Source organism: Panthera onca, chromosome B2, assembly GCF_046562875.1.
Source record: "Panthera onca isolate mPanOnc1 chromosome B2, mPanOnc1 haplotype 2, whole genome shotgun sequence".
Taxonomy (NCBI): Eukaryota; Metazoa; Chordata; class Mammalia; order Carnivora; family Felidae; genus Panthera; species Panthera onca.
In genome coordinates, this window is record NC_138343.1 from 40,537,482 (window position 1) to 40,560,965 (window position 23,484).

At 35.8% G+C, this 23,484-nt stretch overlaps 1 protein-coding gene across 12 annotated transcripts in view; it reads left to right on the forward strand.

The window, feature by feature from the left end:
• Positions 1–23,484, forward strand: part of UBR2 (ubiquitin protein ligase E3 component n-recognin 2) — a 123,860-nt gene that overhangs the window by 24,072 nt on the left and 76,304 nt on the right. For 10 of the 12 annotated variants that reach the window (XM_060614358.3, XM_060614365.3, XM_060614366.3 and 7 more), the window contains exons 3-4: positions 13,169–13,247; positions 15,126–15,239. The exons of 1 other annotated variant lie outside the window; for it this stretch is intronic. In XM_060614358.3, coding sequence (XP_060470341.1) covers positions 13,169–13,247; positions 15,126–15,239 — 193 coding nt within the window. The remainder of the gene's footprint in view (positions 1–13,168; positions 13,248–15,125; positions 15,240–23,484) is intronic. One more of the 12 variants, XM_060614363.2, reaches the window with a different exon arrangement.

Here is a 23,484-nt window from a genome sequence, read left to right on the forward strand (position 1 = left end):
GTTGTCTGTCATTTTCTTGTAATGTCTTTGGTTTTGATATCAGAGTTAATGCTGGCCTTATAAAATGAATTAGGAAGTATTTTTTCTATACTTTCTGAAGAATCTATGTAAAATTGATATGATTTCTTGCTTAAATGTTTGATAGAATTTGCCAATTAAACAAACTATCAAGGCCTGGTATTTTCTTTGAAGGAAGTTTTTGATAACAAATTTCTTTGATACTTTTTACAGTTATTCAGAACTTTATTTTGTATCAAGGAATGTGTTTCATTGTATAATGTTAAATTTATTGATACTAAAGTCATACATAATATTTGCTTATGCTGTTGATGTCTGTGGTATCTATAGTGAGGTCCTCTTTTTCATTCCTGATGTTAGTAATTTGTGTTTTTCTCTCTTCAATCAGATTGATGAATCTTTTCAAAGAATCTGACTTTCGCTTTGTTAATATTCTCTTTTATCTGTTCTGTTTCACTGATTTCTGCTCTTACTGTTACTCTTCTTTTTGCTTACTTTAGGTTTAATATGCTTATATTTTATTCTTTAATCTGTCAGTTATTTAGAAGTATTGCTTAATTTCCAAATACTTGAAGCTCTTCTAGATACATTGTAACTGATTTCTAACACAAATGTTCTATAAGGTTTTGGTCTCGAAATTTATTGAGACTTGTTTTATAACTCAGTCTTGAATGTTCCATATGCACTTAAAAGTTGTGTTCTGCAGTTGTTGGATATAATATTCTATAAATGTCAATTAGGACAAGGTGATGGGTACTGCCATTCAGGTCTTCTATATGCTTATTTATTGATTTTTATTATGACTAGTTTTTTTTATCAGTTACTGAGAAAGGGGTATTAAAATATTCAGATGTGATTGTGGATTTATTTATTTCTTCTGTCCGTTTATGTTTCAGTTATCAACTCTTATTAGCCACACATAGATATTTATAATTTCTGTGACTTCCTGATGTATTGATCCTTTTGTCATTATGAATTGTCAGTATCCTTTATTAATTCTGGTAATATTCCTTGTTCCAGGCCTATTTTATCAGATGTCAATATAACCATTCCTACCTATCACAGCATATCCATTATACTTCTGGGGTTTTTTACTTTATTCTGTGGTTGCCCTAGAGTTTGCAGTATATATTTACAATCAATCCAAGTTTACTTTGAGAAAGTTTTTCTTGCTTCTTCACTTTTGAAGAATAATTTTACAGGTACAGAATTCTAGGTTGATGAGGTTTTTCCTTCAATATTTTAAATATTCCACTCTACTCTCTTCTTGCTTGCATGGGTTCTGAGGAGAAGTCCAGATATAATTCTTATCTTTGTTCCTCTATAGATATGATGTTTTTCTTCTCTGGCTTCTTTATCTGTCATTTTCTGTAATCTGAGAATGATATGCCTAGGAATAGGGTTTTTTGGCATTTATCATACTTGATGTTCTCTGAATCTTGGCTTGGTATCTGACATTAATTTAGGGAAATTCTCAGTAATTATTGTTTCAGGTGTTTTTTTCTGTTCCTTTCTCTTTCTTCTCTTTCTCTTCTCTGGTATTCCTGTTACACATACATTATATTTTTTGTAGGTGTCTCACATTTCATGGATAGTTTGTTCTGTTGTTCTTCCAGTCTTTTTTCTGTTTGCTTTTCAGATTGTTGAGATATTCTCAAGCTCAAGGATTCTTTGCTTAGCCACGTCCAGTCTACTAATAAGCCCATTAAAGGCATACTTCATTCTGTTATAGTGTTTTAATCTCTAGCATTTCTTTTTGGTTTTCTCTTAAGATTTCAGGGGGCGCCTGGGTGGCTCATTCGGTTAAGTGTCTGACTTCAGCTCAGGTCATAATCTCACGGTTCGTGGGTTCAAACCCTGCATCGGGCTCTGTGCTGACAGCTCAGAGCCTGGAGCCTGCTTCGAGTTCTGTGACTTCCTGTCTCTCTGACCTTCTCCTGCCCCTGCTCACACTGTCTCTGTTTCTCTTTCTGTGTCTCTCTGTCTCTCTTTCTCTCAAAAATAAATAAACATAAATAAAAGTTAAAAAAAAAAAATTTCCAGCTCTGCTTACATTGCCCATCTGTTCTTGTATGCTGTCTGCTGTAGCCATTAGAGCCTGTAACATATTAATCACAGTTGTTTTAAATTTCAGGTCGGATAATTCCACCATTTCTGACATATCTGACTCTGATTCTGATGCTTGCTCTGTCTCTTTAAATTGTATTTTTTGACTTTTAGTATGTTTTGATAGCCAGGCATATGATATACTAGGTAAAAGGAACTCCATAGGCCTTTAGTGATGTGGTAGTAAGGCATGGGGAAGGGCAAACATTATAGAGTCCTATGATTAGATCTCAGTCTTCTAGTGAGCCTGTACCTCTGGACTCAGAACTTCAAATGTGCTTCTCAACACTGCCCCCATCCTCATCTGTCTTTCTGTGGGGCAGGATAGCTAGAGTGGGCTGGAATTGGATATTTCTCTTTCCCAGGCCCGTTAGACTCTGATAAAACCCTAGCAGGTTAGGCTGTGATTACAGTTTCTTCTGAGGGCAGACTATTATTATTTTTTAAGTTTATTTATTTATTTTTGAGTGGGAGGGGTACACAGAGAGAGAATGAGAGAGAGTGAGAAAGAGGATCTCAAGCAGGCATTGCACTTTCAGCGCAGAGCCCAGTGCAGAGTTTTTAAGAACAGAATGCCCTTGCATATTTCACAATGGTTCCTTTTTTTTTTTTTTTTTTTTTTTTTTTTTAACCCCTGCTGGAAACAGGAGAGGATTTTTCTCTGATGTTCACTGTGAGAACTAGTAGAACTCCAGGAAATAAAACTCACTAAACGTGAGGCCCTGATGACTGGGTCACTCTCCAGTGCCCAGTGACTGAAGTTTTTAATCTCTCCGATGTTCACACTGAACTGAGCCTCCAGCAATTTGTCAGGTACAGTTCAGGTTTCCTACCTCACCAGTGGTACCTATAGAGGTCTGTGTTTGTTGGTTTCTGGTCTCACAAGTCAGTATTCTCTGTATTCATCTGTTGGTCTCTACAATTTTGGGGGTAGCAGTTTGTCCTGTGACCTCACTTCTTTTGTAAATCTAGGAATACTTATCGATTTTTCAGTTTGTTTAGCTTTTTACTTGTTAGGACAGTGTGGTAACCTCCAAACTTTGTACATGCTGGACTGGAAACTGGAAGTCTGCGTTCAATTTTAAGGATATTTTCCTGCATATAGAATTCTGGGTTGATAATTTTTTTTTCCTTTTCAACATTTTAAGGATGTTTCGTTGTCCTCTGACCTCTGTTGTTTCTGATAATGTCAGCTTTTTATTAGCATATCTATGGTGCTTTGTGTGAAATGTGCTGGTTTCCTCTAGCTGCCTTTGAGATTTTTACTTTTTATTTTTCTTTTCTTTTGAGAGAGGGAGAGAGCACGAGCGAGGGAGGCAGAGAAAGAGAGGGAGAGAGAGAATCTTAAGTAGGCTCCATGCACAGTGAGCACCCAACACAGGGCTTGATCCCACAACGATGAGATCATGACCTGTGCCAAAATCAAGAGTCAGATGCTTAACCAACTGAGCCACCCAGGCACTCCTGTCTTTGGATTTTAGCAGTGTGACTGTGATACGTCTAGCTGTGCATTCTTTGTTTTTGTCCTCATGAGGTTCCTTGAGTTTCTTGGAGCATAAGTTGATGGCTTGAACCAAATTTGGGAAGTTTAGATTATTACTTTTTCAAATATATTTTCTGCATTTTTTTCCATTCCTGGGACTCCAGTTACACAGTAGTATAATTGAAGGACTAATTAGAACCACATAGTAGCGCATATATATAACTTATAAATATATGTAAAGTTGCTGTGAATATATGTGTGTATTATGAATATATTTACATAGATAGTGCATAGTCTAAACATTTTAATGAGAGATGCATGACCCAAGAGAGTTTGGAGATGACTGCTTTCACTAAAGCCCTAAAATCTCAGGAATCTGTGTGTACTTCCACCAAACCAGTATACCTTTAATATGACAATTAACAACTGATCCTTAACTGTACACATTTGTCTTTCTGTTAAAGATAGGCTCCTAGAGAACAAGGATCTGGCTTTACTATTCTATATAATTATGTAAAAACATAAAGACATTGGCTCTCTAGTTGATTTTTAGGAATCCAAAAATGCTATGACAGGCAAAGTAAAACTGGAAGTCACCAAAAATAGGAGAAGCACTGGAGAAAAATATCCCAGCCAAAAGATAACGTATGTATGTTATGTATCATATTCATATGATACAAAAGAGAGCTGGAATAGCAGTTTTCATATCTGACAAATAGAATTTATGGTAGAAAGCATAAAAGACACAAAAAGGCAACCAAATTAAAAAATGGGCAAAGAATCTGAATAGCTATATCTCCACATGTTCTTATTGGTTATTTTTGTACAACCTTGTGATACTACAAACTACTAAGTTGGACACTTTTTTTTCTTAACAAGCCATTGCATTGTTTTGTTTTGTTTTTTAACATAAGCCCTGCGGTCACCGTAGGGCTTGAATTCATGACCCCAAGATCAAGAGTAACATGTTCTACTGACTGAGCCAACCAGGTGCCCTAAGTTGGACACTTTTGAAAAGATGAATTGTATGTGAGTTACATCTCAATTTTTAAAAAGCAATCTGTATAAGGGTGCTTGGGTGGCTCAGTTGGTTAAGCGTCCGACTTCGGCTCAGGTCATGATCTCATGGTTCATGGGTTCGAGCTCCGCATCAGGTTCTGTGCTCACGGTTCAGAGCCTGGAGCCTGCTTCGGATTCTCTGTCTCCCTCGCTCTCTGCCCCTTCCCCACTCGCACCCTGTCTCTCTTTCAAAAATAAATAAAACATTAAAAAAAAATTAAAAAGAATCTGTGTATTTGGCCTTAAGGGAAACTTCAGTTAATTCCCAGCTCAGAGCTGTACAGATTGTTCTCCCACTATAGTTAAAATTAGAAACAGCAAAAGGGTAGGTTAAGTATGTTTAGAAACTAACATTGCTAATGTTAAGTAAACAGATATCACTGAAATCACTAAGGAAATTTAGAAATGGAACTGAATGATAAAAACATTGTGTGTTGAAATTTTTGGGACATAGCTAAAGGAGTATTTAGAAGGATATATATACCTTTAAATTATTTGCTAAGAAAAAATAAAGATAGGCAATACAGTGGAAACAAATGAAAATGAAAACACAACAATCCAAAATCTTTGGGATGCAGCAAAAGTAGTTCTAAGAGGGAAGTTTATACCAACACAGGCCTACCTCAAGAAGCAAGAAAAATCTTAAATACACAACCGAACCTTACACCTAAAGGAGCTGGAAAACAAACAAAATTCAAACCCAAAGGAGGGAAATAATAAAGATTAGAGCAGAAATAAATGATATAGAAACAAAAAACCAAATAGAACAGATCAGTGAAACCAGGATGTGGTTCTTTGAAAAGATCAACAAAATTGATAAACCTCTAGCAAGATTTATTTAAAGAGAGAAGACCCAAATAACAAAGTCACTAGTAAAAGAAATAACAACCAACACCATAGAAATACAAACAGTTTTTACAGAATATTATGAAAACCTATATGCCAACAAATTGGACAACTTAGAAGAAATGGAGGGGTGCCTGGCTGGCTTAATTGGAAGAGCATGTGACCCTTGATCTTAGGGTTGTGAGTTCAAGCCCTATGTTCAAGCCCTAAGAAAAACAAAAATGGAGGCATCACAATTCCAGATTTCAAGTTGTATTACAAAGCGGTAGTAATTAAAACAGTATGGTAGTGGCATAAATAGACACATAGAGCAATGGAACAGAATAGAAAACCCAGAAATAAACCCACAACTATATGGTCAGTTAATCCTCAACAAAGGAGGAATGAATATACAATAGGAAAAGACAGTCTCTTCAATGAATGGTGTTGGAAAAAAAGGATCACTTTTCTTTCATCATACACAGAAATAAATTCAAAATTTATTAAAGACCTAAATGTGAGATATGAAACCAGAAAAATCCTTGAAGAAAGCACAGGCAGTAATCTCTCTGACATTGGCCATAGCAACATTTTTCTAGATATGTCTCCTGAGGCGTGGGAAATAAAAGCAAAAATAAACTGTTGGGACTACATCAAAGTAAAAATTTTCTGTGCAATGAAAGAAACAATCAGTAAAGCTAGAAGACAGTCTTCTGAATGAGAGAAAATATTTGCAAATGACTTATCTGATAAAGGGTTAGTATCCAAAATATATAAAGAACTGATATACTGAATACCTAAAAAACAAATAATCCAGTTAAAAAATGGGCAAAGACACGAACAGACATTTCTCCAAAGAAGATAGACCGATGGGGCCAATAGACACATGAAAAGATGCTCAACATCACTCATCATCAGGGAAATGTAAATTAAAATTGCAGTGAGATACCACCATAAACCTGTCAGAATGGCTAAAATCAAAACAAGAAACAACCAAGTATTAGTGAGGACATGGAGAGAAAGGAACCCTCATACACTGTTGGTGGGAATGCAGCCACTATGGAAAATGGTATTGAGGTTCCTCAAAAAATTAAAAATAATAGAACTAACCTGTGATCCAGTATTCACACCACTGGATATTTACCCCCAAAATACAAAAACACTAATTCAAAGGGATATATGCTCCGTATTTTTATTGCAGCATTATTCACAATAGCCAAACTATGGAGGCCGTCCAATTGTCCATTGATAGATGAGCAGGTAAAGAAGATGTGGTATATGGGGTGCCTGAGTGGCTCAGTCAGTTAAGCATCCAACTTCGTCTCAGGTCATGGTCTCGCAGTTCGTGAGTTTGAGCCCCACGTCAGGTTCTGTGCTGACAGCTCAGAGGCTGGAGCCTACTTTGGATTCTGTGTCTCCCTCTCTTTCTGCCCCCTCCACCACTCGCACTTTGCCCCCCCCCCCCCCAAAAATAAACATTTAAAAAATTTTTTTAAAAAGACGTGGTATATATTACACAATGGAATATTATTCAGCCATAAAACGGAATGAAATCTTGCCATTTGCAACAATATGGATAGAGCTAAAGAGTATAATGCTAAGTGAAATAAGTCAGTCAGAGAAAGACAAATACAAGTCAGTCAGAGAAAGACAAATACCATATGATCTCACTCATACGGAATTTAAGATACAAGCAAAGGAAGAAAATAGACAAACCGAGAAACAGACTTTTTTTTTTTTTTAAGCTTATTTATTTTGAGCAAGAGATAGCAGGGGAGGGGCAGAGAGAGAGGGAGAAAGAATCCCAAGCAGGCTTCATGCTGTCAGCACGGAACCCAGCTCAGAGCTCGATCCCACAGACTGTGAGATCATGACTTGAGCCGAGACCATGAATCCAAGGCTCAACCAACTAAGCTACCCAGGTGCCCCAGAAACAGACTCTTAACTGTAGAGAACAAACTGATGGGTTACCAAAGGGTAAGTTGGTGGGGGATAGGGGAAATAGGTGATGGGAATTAAAGAGTACACTTATCATGATGAAAAAAAGAAAAATAAAATGATTTTTTAAAAAGGCTGTACACACCTATCATTCCTGGCTCTGTCTGCTGAAAGGGCCTAGAAACAATGGAACTCCTGAAGCAGTGAGCACACTGATATAACTAAGTATTTGCATAAATAAATAAATAAATGGGAGAGAAGGGATGTTTTCAGTAGTTTTTCCATACTGAAAATTCCAATTAATAAAATAGGAAGGAGGGAAATAGAAAGTCACCATTAGGCAAATAACACAGCAGTAATTGTAGACAAGATCCATTGGTTGATGCTAAAACGAGTGGCTGAAAGTTTGAGAAATAGACTATTTGCATAGTCTCAAAGTATCTCTCCCCAAATAGATTTAGTTGCAAAAGATACAATATCAACTTTGTAGTGAAGAAATCTGACAGACACCACCTTAACAAAGTAAGCAATGTTAACGCCACCAGTACTAAGACCTATCGAATCAGCATCATGTGCCCCCTGTTTGATGTGCTGAGAAGGGCAAAGCACCACTTCTGTGACATCACTTCTGTGGTATTCTTGCCAGAAATGCATAATTCAATCTAATCGTGAAAACGTCAAACCCACATTGTGTGACCTCTGCAAAATAACTGTGATAAGTACTCTTCAAAAGGTTATGGTCACAAAAATGGAGAAAAGACTGAGGAGCTGTTAGAACTTGGAGGAGACTAAGGAAACATGACGTCTAATGCAATGTGGGATCCTGTATTGTATCCTGAGAGAGAAAAAAGGATCATAGTGAGAAAACTGATGACTTTTGAATAAGGGCTGTAGTTCATAATACTGTGCCAATATTAATTTCTTTGTATTGTTAACCTTGGGAAGAATTTGGTAAGGGTATAAAGGAACTCTGTACTATTTTTGCAACTTTATGAGTAGAATTATTTCAGAGACAAAAAATAAAAATATACAGGGTAAACATTGAGCTCAGTAAGTTAGAAGAACAATTGAGTATACTCAAAGGAAAAAGAAGAAGAGAAAAAGTTCAGAAGATAAAAGATGTACTGACTCTCGGGGCGCCTGGGTGGCGTCCGACTTCGGCTCAGGTCATGATCTCACAGTTTGTGAGTTCGAGCCCTATGTCGGGGCTCTGTGCCGACAGCTCAGATCCTGGAGCCTGCTTCAGATTCTGTGTCTCCCTCTCTCTCTGCCCCTCCCCTGCTCACGCTCTGTCTCTCTCTGTCTCTCAATAATAAATAAACGTTAAAAAAATTTTTTTTTAATTAAAAAAAGATGTACTGACTCTGGAATTGTTATGCCATTTTTCTTGCAAGACTGAATAAGAAAAAGAGAATGTAGTACATAAGATTCAAAATGAAAATTGAAAATCATACTGCGTTTCTTTTGATGATATCATATCTTGCCAAGCTAGGTCCTCTACATTGCTGTGATTGGAAGCAGATACTTCGTGGAACAGGCAATGAAGGTTGCAGTGTCCACAATTTGATTCTAGGAGTTGAAAAATTGTCTAGTACCCAATAGGTACTAAGTTGTTTGAGTCTATTTGATGAGCAGAACAATTACATGTTTCTTTTAGTCAAAGGGTACCCTGAAAAAAAAGAAATATAGAGACACTGAAGGTGCCATGAACCAAGAAAGTTTGTTAACCTTTGAAATATGAGAATTATGAACAACTAAGTTCTTCAAAAATTTTAAAAACCTAGATGAAATGGATAAATTCATAGAAAAATGATAGGCAACTTGAATACAGTATGAGAAACATTAGAATGGTAATCAAATATCTTCCCTCCCACAAACCCCATACCTAGATGACTTTATAGGTAAGTTCTAACAATTTCAAAGGACAATTCCTCTCTTACACAAGTCTCTACAGAAAATGGAAAAAGAGTGAAAACTGCCTTAACTCTTCATGAGGCTAATATAATCTTGATTTCAATCCCTGATAAATTCAAGACATAAAACCGTTTTTTTCATTAATGTAGCTGAAAGGATCCTGAATAAAATATCAGCTTGTCTGCATCTAAGAATATTCTAGAAGAGTGATGCATCGTAATCAAATGGTGTTTAGTTCAGGAATCCAGACAGTTCATCTTTAAAACAATTATTAATGTAATTCACCATTTTAATAGTTGAGAGAAGACAAAAATGTTTTCCTGATTTGATTCTATAAAGCATTTTATAAACTTCAGTAATTGTTTATGATATAAATTCTGAGCAAAGTATATATAAAACTATTGAATATTTGGGTGTTAGATTTTTAGAAGCTTTATTATGGACATTTTCAAACATATTAAAAATAGAGTGAATGATGTTATAGATCTGACATGTACTCATTGCTCAGCTTCAGCAATCACCAATAATATGGCAACTCTTTTTATACACACACGTATACACACACACACTTTTTTTTCTTGCCCTGCCGGATTATTTTAAAGCAAATTCCAGACTGCATGTCTTCTTATGAGTCCTCAGAATATAGCTTTTTTTCTCTACAACGATTAACATCCTAAAAAATTAACACTAATTCCTTAACATTGTCTAATATCTAGCCTGAGTGGAAATTGTCCTGATTGACTCATAAATGTGGATTCAAAGTTCACACTTGCATTTGGCTGTTATTCCTCATTTTTTCTTTTAATCTATAATAGCTTCTCTCCCTCTTTTTTTTTTTTTTTTTCCTTTTCTTTTCTTTTCCAGTTATGTCCCTAAGAAAATGGGTCATTTGTTCTGTGGAATTTTCCACATTCTGGATTTGTTTGTTGTGTCCCCATGGTGTTGCTTAACATGTTTCTTTATGCCCTGTATTTCCTCTGAACAGGTATTTAGGCATAATTAAATTGTTATGTAGTATTGGAGGGGGGTATGAATACTAACTTCATGAATACTGATGTGTAACTTCTTAATTCTTCATGTCAGGAAGCACATTATGCTTGTCTGGTTTTTTTGTTTAAGATGATCAGTGGGTTTAGGTATCTTGCAGATGCAACCATTATAAAGGTCTTCGTTATCCTTTTTATCTAATGTTTTAGCAGTCACTGATGCTTGTTGTCTAGATCATTATTTTTTATGAGGGGGTAGAAAAATATTCTTAGTTTTTTGTCTGTTAGCTTGTCTTCTATAGAAGAAAAACAGTCCCTCCTCATTCCTTTGATTAGCTTGAAGTTTATATAGGAAAGGCAAGATATATTCCTGATTTTTTTGTAGAAGAGCACTTTCTTTGTAAACCTACTGGGAACATAATACTAATGGATACCCTTTAGAGATGTTTTACTTTAATATTTAAAGTAGGGCGAAGATGCCTACTATTACTGCTGTTTAATATATTACTGGAGGTTCTTGTCAACAGCATAAAAGAAGAAAAACAAAACGGTGTAAAGATTGTAAGGAAAGAGAAAATTGTCATTACATACAGGCTGTATACTCACTTACTCCGGGAGAAAACAGAACAGAATCAACAAACTATTAGAACTGCCTTGAGTTCATCAAGGATACTAAAAATCAATACTGTTTCTTTTCATCATCCTTAAGCAACTAGAAAATGAGTTTGTTTTTTTTAAAGGAGATTGGAAGTTTATTGAATACACCACAAGGGAGCAGTGGGCAGGACAGCAAAGGAGAGACTGCCTAGAAAATGAGATTTTGAAAAAATACTTATTTAAAATAAAACCTAGAGAGTACCTAGATATTAGTCTAATCAAGAATATAAGGATTCATATAAAGAAAACTTTACAACTTCAGTAAAAGACTTAAGAAAGAATCATGGATGTGATAATTTACTCTTATAATGATGTTCTTACTCTTGAAGCTTATCAATAAATTCTAAGTAATCTCTGTCAAAATTTTAGCTGGATATTTTTGAGGCACTCTATACACTTATCCTCAGTAATGTGTCGAAGAATAAAGAAGAGTTTGTGAATAGCTGAGCCAGCATTTTCGAAAGAGAATAAAAGGGAACTTAACCTGCCAGATATTAAGACCTACTACAAAGCCATAGTAATACAGTTTGGCATGGTGTAAGAACAAATAAATCACTGACACATATTAGAGAGCTTATAGACCAAAAGAGATGTGGGAGCTTTATAAAGATGACCCCATAACCAATAGATAAAAGTTAAATCATTTAGTAGATGGTGTTGGAAAAAAATAGCTCAGTATATATTGAGAAATAAAACCTTATTCTACATGATATACAAAGGTACAGTTGTATTCCACCTAAATGTGGAAGATAAAACCAAAAGATGAATAGAAGAAAAAGAGGAATATTTTTGTGACTTGGGGTTGGGGAAAGAACTTCCTAAAACCTCACAGTACAAACCAATTGCATGTGTGTGTATGTGAATTTAATTGCATCAGAATAGGTAGTACTATTTAACAAAGGACCCCATAGGCAAAATTAATACACAAGTGACAAACAGGAGACAATATTTGCAATGTTTAATATTGCCAGGTGCCATTATCCTTTAGATTAGATTCTGCAAATAAGATAAAAGAAAGCAATCCCAGCAGAAAAATGGGCAAAGACAATTTATAGAAAAGGAAGCCCCAAAAGTAATAAGCATATAAAGAGTTGCTCAAAGATACTAGCGACCAGGGACATGCAGATTAAAACAATATGACATTATTTCAAATATGTTGGCCTTGCACATATTAGAAAACCAGATAAAACCAAATGCTGATGAAGATGCAAGGCTATAAAAACCCTCATACACTGATGGGGGTATGTAGCCACTCTGGACTGTAGCATGGCACTCAGAATAAGAACTTAACATGAATTATGACCCAGAAATTCTGCTCTTGAGTTTATATGCCAAAGAACGTCGCAGACATATCTGTTAAGAGAACATTTACACGATGCTTATTACAGCATTGTATAGTAGAAAGGCATTGGAGGTTGTCCAGGTGTCCAGTGCAGGGAGAGTAGAGAGAGAAAATATTTTGGGTACATGACATAGCATACTATGTAGCCATTGGAAACAGCAAATCAGATGTACACATACAAAATGAATGGATTATGTTACAGACATGTAAATGTAACGATGAGATATATAACACAATGAGAGTTAACATGCATTAAAAATACATGCACTCAGGCAGCTTTTCCTGCCAACACGGGTCCTGTCCTGTGCTTTAATAAAATCACCTTTTTGCACCAAAAAAAAAAAAAAAAAAAAAAAAAATACATGCACTCAAATACATTTTGCAAAAACACATACAACTAAAAGGGCACACAATAAGCACAGTAGAATGGTTGCCTATCAGGATACAGGAACTAGGCTAAGGTGAAATTTAAAGATGTTCCTAACTCCCCATCTCATTTCATGGAAGTGTAGGGATTCTTTTGTGTAGGATATGATCTGTAAATGTGTCTAGCTGGCAGTATGATGAGAGGAAATGAAACGACTGAAATGAAATGGGAATTTGATATCCCCAAATCTAGTGTGAGATCTACACATCTACATATCCAGAATGAGAAGCAGGTTCTTAAGCTGACTTCATTGCTCAAAGATCTCACAGATCTTTGAGAATAATATTTCCTTCTAACACCAAAGCACTTCCCTATTCTGGCTCTTCTAGGATGGATTCCAATTGAAATATTATGTTGTGATATATACAGTTATTTTATGACACTCTGATTTTTTTTTTTCTTTAACTTTACAGAGACTGTGCAGTTGATCCAACTTGTGTTTTATGCATGGAGTGCTTTTTGGGAAGTATTCACAGAGACCATCGATATAGGGTTAGTAATGCCCAGATAATAACCATACCCACTATTAAATTTTATATTAGATACCTTTTCTGTCTTTTTTAAATTCCAAGATTTAACACTAAAATGGGGGAGACTGGTTTAAGAAATGTGTTATTTTAACACCATTAAACATATGATAGCATTGTAGAAATGAATTATGAATCCAGGCTTCCTGAATACATGGTTTAGGAAAGACAGCACAGATATCAGCTCCTGCATATTGCTTTTCAGCTAGTTTGTTTTGCTATTTTCTTATTGTTTATTATCTTCATAATTCTAGGTTTATGCAGAAGGTTATCAAAAATTAGAGGATAAAGATGAGAGGTAAAGGAAAGGGAAGGACATGGGTGAAAAGGAGTAAGGAAGTGTCAGGATTATACATTTAAGAAATGCTTTGTTGGTCATTGTCTACAGAAGGTTTGTCATTTCTTAATATTAAAGAGGCATCTACTACATCGCGGAAGAGGGCCCAACTCCAGAACATAAGACCCACCTATTTTATTATTTTTCTACTGCTATAATGCAGTCAGTACTTTGCAAAAAGTCAGGTATGTTTGCTTTTAAATCAAGGATATGAACAAAGACAGTTTATGCTAAGCCTGTCCTAAGCCTGTCCTGGTTCCTCTACTAGAAATTGAAGGCAAAGCCGTGAGCATTCAAAAGTTAAGGAAGTGTTAGTAGCTGGAACTTTTCACCCTCAAATGAAATAGTAGAGGGAATATTGCAATCTTATTATTAATTCAGGAGCCCTGTTGGCTCAGGACTTTTCCTCCTGTTTGTTTGTTTTTTTTCACTCTACCCGAGTATTGCTAATAATGAACTAAAGCAGCTACAAAATTAAGACCCCTTGTGTCTTTGTATGTTTTTATTTTCAGAAGTCAGTAAGAGAATCCCAGTTTTCTTTAAGCTGTTCTATCTATATCTCGGGTAACCAGAAGAAGAATAAAAACTATAGGGTTATCATTTTCCAAATGGCTGCCTCCTCATGGTTTGTGGGTTTTTTGTGGGGTTTTTTTGTTTGTTTGTTTGTGTTTTGGCATATATCCCTGCAGCCCCTGGGAATAATTGTCACTTGTGGATTTACATTAATTATATTTTTATATATAACAGATACTTTCTTTGGACAGTATGTAATAGGGCTCGTTCTGAAATTTGCAGCAAATACCCACTCCTAAAACTCTCTCGTGCAGTATTTTTTTAAGGTAGAATTTCCTATAATTAATGAGTTGTATCTTGCTAGATTCCTTGAATCATTGCCATATCTTAGGGAAGTATGAATAATTCTTGAACCCTGCAGATGGTGAAAACCTTTTCTGACCAGACAATCCACTTCACATTTCCTGAGCTGCTTTCCTTGTCCAAGAATGCTATTTAGAGGGTGTTAGAAAAAGAAAAACAAACTATTTCTGTAGGTTTTGTTGGTGACTTTCTCTTATCAGATGCAACAATCTTCTAGGGAAAAATAACCATAGTAGTCTTTACAGCTCTTGAATCTGTTGTATTACATTAGAGCACTGTAACCAGGTGACATTAATACCAACATTGTACCAAAGCCCAGCAGGAAAACCGTGTTGGTTTTCCTAATTAAGGAAGTCATGTAGGTAGGCACATTTTACCTCTTTAAACTAGACTAGACACTACAAAGTAGCTTATTTCAGCTAGTTTGATTAAGTGATTTCAGAATCACTTAATTTAGGCTTATTTAAGCTTTAAAACATCAAGAGGTTTGGCATTTTATTTCATTTTACTCCTCAAAAGAAATGAAACATTTTAGCGATGTTATTTCCTTAGCACTTGCTATTCTCATTTATAATCTGATAGCCCTCAGTAAATACTTATTGACAAGATACTTTACAATTTTTTTTCAAGATGACAACGTCAGGAGGTGGAGGTTTCTGTGACTGTGGTGATACTGAAGCTTGGAAAGAGGGTCCTTACTGTCAAAAACATGAACTTAACACCTCTGAAATTGAGGAAGAAGAGGTAAAAACGTTTTCACAAAGTTGTTTTTAAGGAAATACTGTTTTAACCACAAGTTTGAAATATTTTCAGACATAGGAACTAGGTTATGAGAAATGAATAAGCAAAATAGTCCTGTCGCTCTTACCAGTGACTAGACCTACTTTGAAAGGTCTTTTACATTTTATGGATGTCATACCGTTGCTATTAGTACTCACTTGTCATTCTGGAAGTTTAATTTAATTTGGACTTCTATTTGAGGTTTTGTTTTAAGTCCTCATTTATTACTGAAAGATTATTTTTCCTATGTGTATAGATTAATTTTGTTGTTTTTTGTATATTTGTGTTGTGACTAAGATTTTGTAGGCCAGGTACCCTTCTTTTCTGTAACTATACGTGGGAGCCAATTCTAATCACCATCTGGCATATCAGTGTTATTGGATATGTGATGAGACCAAGTATAAATAGCAAAGTACAAATTACAGTCACTCCAGCTGTAAATATGTGCTTTTTAAAATTCTTGATTCTGCATTATTTTCTCTAAATGATATTTGTAATGATATAGTAGGTTCTTACTAAATAAATACTTAAATCTCTGCTGCTATTTCTGACAGTTTGATGTTTGATTCAACACCCTCATTTCAGATTTTATTTTTAAATGATAGAGAAGTAGATACATTCAAAGTACTTATGCATCGTTAGCAGCTCTGCTACAGATTTGGGGCAAGTGAACATTAATAGTACTTCCTGGTCCTCATACCTTACAAGTCTCAAATATTTGACCTGCACTTTATGGTGCAGGACAGAGTCTTTTAGACTGTGTTCCACTGTGCTTAGGACAGATTAAAATTTGTGTGAAATGATTGAGTGCTATGAAAAACATATACTTTGTGTTTCATTTGCCTCGTGTAAGGCAAATGTGGTGTAGGATTTGCAACAGACACCCAGTGATTAGAGTTTCAGATTTCTCCACTTCTATTGGAGGAGCTCCATTTTTATCTCTTTTATATATTGGATTGGATTTCCATTTGTAAAAATACAAGACAAATATTTGACAAAAAGAGCTGTACTTTTAATTTAAAAAAATGAAGACTGGTATAAAACTATGGGAGAAGACATTTGCAAATCATATACAGTAGTCCCACCTTATCCACGGAGGGTGTGTTCCAAGACCCCCTGTTGATATCTGAAGTTGTGGATAGTACTGAACCCTATAGATACTATTTTTTTTCTTATTCATACATACCTATGATAAGGTTTAATTTATAAAGTCTAATTTTTTGTCAGTAAGAGACTGGTAATAACTAATAATAAAATAGGACAATTATAACAGTATATCATAATAGAAGTTAGGTGAGTGAGCGCTCACTCACTTGCTCTCATAATATTGTACTGTACCTACCTTTCTTGTGATGATGTGAGATGATAAAATGCCTACTTTGATGAGATGAAGTGAGGTGAAGGCCATAGGCATTGTGACATAAAGTTAGGCTACTGTTGACCTTCTGACCATGCCTCAGAAGAAAGAGTATCTGCTTCCAGTCTCCCAACTGACCTGGTGGTGACCAAAACCATGGCTAAGGGGGGACTTAATGTATCTGAGAAAAGGTTTTGTATTCAGGGTATATATCTTACAACTCAACAACAGAACCACAAACAACACAAAAATGGGCAAAGGACTTGAATAGACATTTCTCCAAAGAAGATATAATACATATGACCAACAAACATATGAAAACATAGTCAGCATCATTAGTTATTAGGGAAATGCAAATTGAAACCACTTCACACCCACTAAGATGGCTATAATCAGAAAAAAAGGAATGTATGTGTTGGTGAAGATGTAGAAAAAGTGGAGCCCTGCAGGGTACATGCCTAAAGGGGATGCAAAATAATTCAGAGCCTTGGAACAGTTTGACTATTCCTCCAAAGATTAAACATAGAATTGCCATATGAGCCTGTAGTTTCACTGTTAGGTATATACCCAAAAGCACTGGAAGCAGGTGTTCAAATGAGTATCAACTGTAATGTCTATCAGTAGATGAATGGATAGACAAACTGTGGTGTACAGATAACGTACTATTACTCAGACATAGAAAGGAATGAAATACTGATCCCTGGTACAACTTGGATGAACCTCCAAAACATTATTCTAAGTGAAGGAAGCCAGACACAAAAGAACACGTATTGTCTGATTCCATTTATATAAAATACCCAAAATAGGTAAACTTGTAGACAAAACACACACTGGTGGTTGCCAAGGGCTGGGGAAGGGGAGAATGGCAAAAACTGCTTAATGGGTAGGGGGTTTTACTTTGAAGTAATAGAAATGTTTTGGAACTATAGAAAGGCGGTAGTGGTACAATATTATGAATGTACTAAATACCACCAATTAGTTTACTTTAAAATGGTTAGGTTTCTGTTCTGTGAATTTCACCTCAATAAATTACTTAGAAAAATCTTAGGACTTTTGTTACCTTTTAATCTTTGTTTTAGATAGACTGAAAATAATTTTTGAATAAAATTTGCTTGCAGTTACTCTGTTGACTTTATACTCGTACATAAGTTGGGTAGCTATCAAATATTGACGACTTGAGTTAATTTCCTGTTAGGAAGATGTTAGCAAGATTGCCTGCCTGGCTTAAGTTATATGGTTCTGCCTGGAGAATCTATACTGCAGCAACTTGACAGAGAATAAACCTCCACACTCTGCCATTTAATTCCAATTTAAGAATTCAGTTAAGAGAAATGAAGTCCTCAAGGATAAAACTGTAAGAGAAGGTATTTTTAAAATAGCATTTTGTTTAGCATTCCTGGTCCCCACTCAGTAAATTTATACATATATCTAGGTTTTTTTTATCTTTTATGCTTAAAATGGAAGAAAGCTATAAAATATTTGCAATGTACTTTTTTAGTCTGTCATAGAATTGTTTTTATTGAATGTAATTTTTTATTATACATTTAGCCTGCATCTTAAGAAAAAAGTTGGAAAAAATATACCTGTATATTATCAAGTATATACTTGATAATACACTTCTCTAGGGATAATGTTTAGCAGTTCCATGGATCTTCTCAACTCTTGGCATTTGGGATGGGACTTTTGTTGTTGTTATATAGGCCAGGGATCAGCAAACTATGGCCCCATAGAGGCCCGTTACTGGCACCATCATAAACTAAGAATGGTTTTTATATTTTTAAATATTTGGAAAAAATCAATAGGATGGTGTCTGTGGCATGTGAAAATGGTAGGAAATTCAGATTTTGGTGTCTATAAACAAAACTGTACTGCAACACAGGTATTTTTAATTGTGCATTGTCTATAACTGCTTTTCCACTGCAACAGCAAAATTGAGCAGCTGTAACAAATACCCTGTAGACTACAAAAACTAAAAGACTTAGTATCTGACTCTTCACAGGAAAAGTTTGCTGACCCCAGATACATGCTGTCAGAAGCATTGTGTTTACTTATTTCCCACTCACTAACTGGCAGTAGCATCTCCCATCACTGTGGCAACAGTAAATGCCCAGCCAGGTTTCCAATGGGCCCTTTGGGCATGGGGATAAGTAGGGAGTCTGGACTGTCTCTTTTGATCATCTTCATAGGACCTATAAGAAGTTTCTCTTCCGTCTCTGCATTAGGAAGTGTTATGTTTCTCTTGCTATGGGTCTGGTAACTGATTCCGTTTCCTTTTGTTGAGGCTTCTGGGAAACAGAGCCAAATGTTTGGAAACAGTGCCTGTGTGTAGTAGCTATTTGGAAATTTATATGATCTGCCTTTACAGTAAACATATTATCACCTAATTTTCCTACCTTTATTCTGGTTTTGCCCACTTTGTACATCTATTTTTTTTAATACTGTCTCATTACACTGATGTATTCTTAAGTTGCTGTAAAACCTTTTTGGAATGAAATTTAATTCAGTAACTAATGCACTGAATGAACGACCTCAGTGAAGACTTTTTTTTACCTGAAATTTTCCCTTATCGATACTGCTCTCATCTCAAATGAATGCAGATTTGTGATTATTAATAGCTAAAAATTATGCCAAGTACTATACTTTGTTTATCTCATTTAATTCTCAGAACAGTCCTGTTAGATAAGTACTGCTGTTACAGAGATTTTATAGCCGCAGAAGCTTGGGTTTTAGAGAGATTTAAAAACTTGCCCAAAGTCTTTTTTTTTTTTTTTTTTAAGTTTATTTTGAGAGAGAGAGCACATGCAAGAATGCGAGAAGGGGAGGGGCAGAGAGAGAATCCCAAGCAGGCTCAGCTCTGTCAGTACAGAGCCCGATGTGGGGCTCGAACCCACGAACCATGAGATCATGACCTGAACTGAAATCAAGACTCAGACACTTAACCAACTGAACCACCCAGGTGCCACCCAGAGCGTCTTAATGGTAATTTGAACTCCAGTAATGGAACTCTTTAACAGTGTATTGCCCTGATTTTATTTTTTTCTCCAAATTTTTATTTAAATTCCAGTTAGTTAGCCAGTGGAATATTAGCTTCGGGTATAGATTTTAGTGATTCATAGTGATTCATCACTTACATACAACACCCAGTGGTCATCATAGCAAGTGTCCTCCTTAATACTCATTACCTATTTACCCCATCCCTCACCTACCTCTTCTCTAGTAACCATCAGTTTGTTCTCTATGGTTAAGAGTCTGTTTCTTGGTGGGGCACCTGGGTGGCTCAGTCAGTTGAGCATCTGACTCCGGTTTCAGCTCAGGTCATGATCTCACATTTTGTAAGTTCGAGCCCCACATTGGGCTCTCAGTTGACAGCACAGAGCCTGCTTGGGTTTCTCTCTTCCTGTCTCTCTGTCCCTTCCCCACTTGTGCTGTCTCTGTCTCTCTCAAAATAAGTAAATAAACTTTAAAAAAATTTTTTTTTAAAGTCTGTTTCTTGGTTTGCCTGTCTTTATTCCTGCCCCCTGTTCATTTGTTTTGTTTCTTAAATTCTACATGTTAGTGAAATCGTATGGTATTTGTCTTTGACTAACTTATTTCCATTAGCATAATACTCTCTAGCTCCATCCACATTGTTACAAATGGTAAGATTTCATTCTTTTTTATGGCTGAGTAATATTCCAGTGTGTGTGTGTGTGTGTGTGCGCGTGTGCGCGCACACATGCATACATATACATATACCGCATTTTTTCCATTCACCAGTGGATAGACATTTGGGCTTCTTTCATAATTTGGCTATTGTTGATGATGCTACATTGCACTGATTTTTAAAGTAATTTTTAGCAGTGGAATTTTTTTTTTAATAAAAGTCTAATTTAAAAATCTTAATAGTAACAGATAAAAGTGGTATTATTTTTTTATTCCTGTATAATTAGCATACAGTGTTATATTAGCTTCAGGTGTGCCATATAGTGTTTCAACAATCCTACACATTACTCAGTGCTCCTCATGATTAAGTGTACTCTTAATCCCCTTCACCTATTTTCACATGTCCCCCCACCCACTTCCCCTCTGGTAACTAACAATTTGATTCCCTATATTTCAGAGTCCGTCTTTTGTTTGTCCTTTTTTCTTTGTTCAGTTGTTTCTTAAATTCCACATATGAGGGGCACCTGGGTGGCTCAGTCAGTTAAGTGGCTGACTCTTGGTTTCAGCTCAGGTCATGATCTCATGGTTTCTGAGTTCAAGCCCTGTATTGGCTCCATGCTGACAGCATGGAGACTGCTTGGGATTCTCTCTCTCTCTTCCTCTCTCTCTACCCCTCCCTTGCTTGTGCTCTCTCTCTTTCTCTCAAACTTAAAAAAAAAAAAATTCCACATATGAGTGAAATCATATGGTATTTGTCTTTCTCTGCCTGACTTACTTCACTTAGCATTATAACTTATAGATTCATACATATTGTTTCAAATGGCAAGATTTTATTCTTTTTTATGGCTGAGTAATAATTCCATTGTATACATATGCCACATCTTTATCCTATCAGTGGTCACTAAAAGTGGTATTATTAATGAATTTATTTTTTATAAGTTGAATTGTGTATTAGTTACTTGTTAGAAAGTCAACTTGTGAAATAAGCGAGGTTGTTTTGATGACTGGTTTCTAGTTTATTACTAGTTTTAGTTGGGCAGTATAGAGAAATGTAATTTTTCCGTATCCATAGCTTATTTGCATATGATAAGAGTTAAAATTATTATTATAAGACAGTATATGCTTACATTAAAAAAAATTCAATGGGGGGGCGCCTGGGTGGCGCAGTCGGTTAAGCGTCCGACTTCAGCCAGGTCACGATCTCGCGGTCCGTGAGTTCGAGCCCCGCGTCAGGCTCTGAGCCCCGCGTCAGGCGCTGGGCTGATGGCTCGGAGCCTGGAGCCTGTTTCCGATTCTGTGTCTCCCTCTCTCTCTCTGCCCCTCCCCCGTTCATGCTCTGTCTCTCTCTGTCCCGGAAATAAATAAAAAAAAAAAAAAAAAAAAAAAAAAAATTCAATGGGGCACCTAGGTGGCTCAGTCGACTGGGCATCCAACTTCGACTCAGGTCATGGTCTTGAGGTTCGTGAGTTTGAGCCCCACGTCGGGCTCTGTGCTGACAGCTCAGACCCTGGAGCCTACTTTGGATTCTGTGTCTCCCTTTCTCTCTGTCCCTCCCCTGCTCATGCTCTGTCTCTTTCTCTCTCTCCCAAAAATAAATAAACATTAACAACATTTTTTAAAATTCAAACATTATAGTAGTGTATCACATAAAAGACTAGTTTTCCATAACCCCCACTGCCTTCTAACATAAGCACAGATGATCTTTTTAACAATATGCCTTGTATTCTTCTGGTTTGAAAGAAGAATAACTCAAGTTGACTCACTGACAAAGATGTGTATTTTCTAAAATAAACATACTCAAAGAACTAGTTATTAGTCATAGTTGATAATACAACATAGGATGAGATGGTCATTTATTTACTCATTCCAACTGACTTACGCTCTCATAAGAGCAATTTGAGCAGAAGTCTTTCTTAGTGTTTAATTTACTATTGTACATATGAGTAGACTTGCACAGCCTAGTATCCTTTCACTGCAGAAATAATTCTTTTTAATCGGTGATCATTTTTCAAGAAGTTGACATGTGTATCCAAAAATAGCAGAAAAATCTGTATTCCTAGGCCTGCCCCAAATTTGGCCAATGTAATAGCATATTCCTAGGCCTGCCCCAAATTTGGCCAATGTAATAGCAAAGTTACCAGTTGGTGATCCCCAATATGTAATATAACACATTTTAGAGTATATTTTTACATTACTATTTTAAAATACAGATAATTATATATTTTTAAACTGATGTACAATTCAAACAGGAAACAGCTCTACCAGGTCCTGGGATTTTGTACAACAGTTTGAACACTACTGGCCTGGATTCTCAAGAATTGGCAGCAATTTCTCTTTCAGGATCTGTTCCGTGCTTATAAATCTTGTTTGTTGTAATTGTTTCATCCTCTGATGTCTTGTAACGTGGGACATAATTGTGAGAAATGGAATAATTGTAAGATAATATCACCAAGGAAACTGAATTTTCTACTTTCTATTTTGGTGTAGCATGAGGTTCATATTGTTATTAATACCCATACTTTTATGAATCCCCAGTTTGGTTCCTTCTTTGTATGGATTGTTTCACTATGTTAATCATTTCTAGCCTCTATAAGAAATAGTCAAATAAACTATGCTGGTAGGATAAAAAAATTTTCTTACATGGGACATATAAAGCAATCCATTGAGAAGAGTTGTGTAGGTTAAAAAAGTGCTGTGAGACTTTGAAAAGTCTTCTTACTCTTCTTACTTTTTCTTCTGTTCTTCAAGCTCTACACCCATCTCCTTTAGGAATCTTTGTCTTGTTTTTCCCCCATTCTTTTTATTCCTCCTCTCCATTTGTTTTGTGTCAGTTCTACTAGGCTTATCTTTGGTGAGGATGTGCAAAAATGTCTGTATCCTTCATGTATATTTGCAAGAATGTGTTGATTCCTATTCTATGATGTTGGAACATACTGATTTTCTTATTTGAGAAATGAATAGAACACTAACTAGCCATTAAGCTAAATAACATGTTTAGATTTAAGATAAAGCATAAAGATTAAAATCGTGTAAAACATTTTGCCTAAAAGGTATGATAAACTCAGTGTATGTTTATAGTAATACTTTTTCACATAACCTAGAAATTTTGTGACATACTCCCAGTTAAGTATAAGATGCAAAGTTCCCTGTTCCATGCATACGCAACGTGCCCTGATGAAATAAAGTAGACAAGGGAATCAAGGGGTAGTT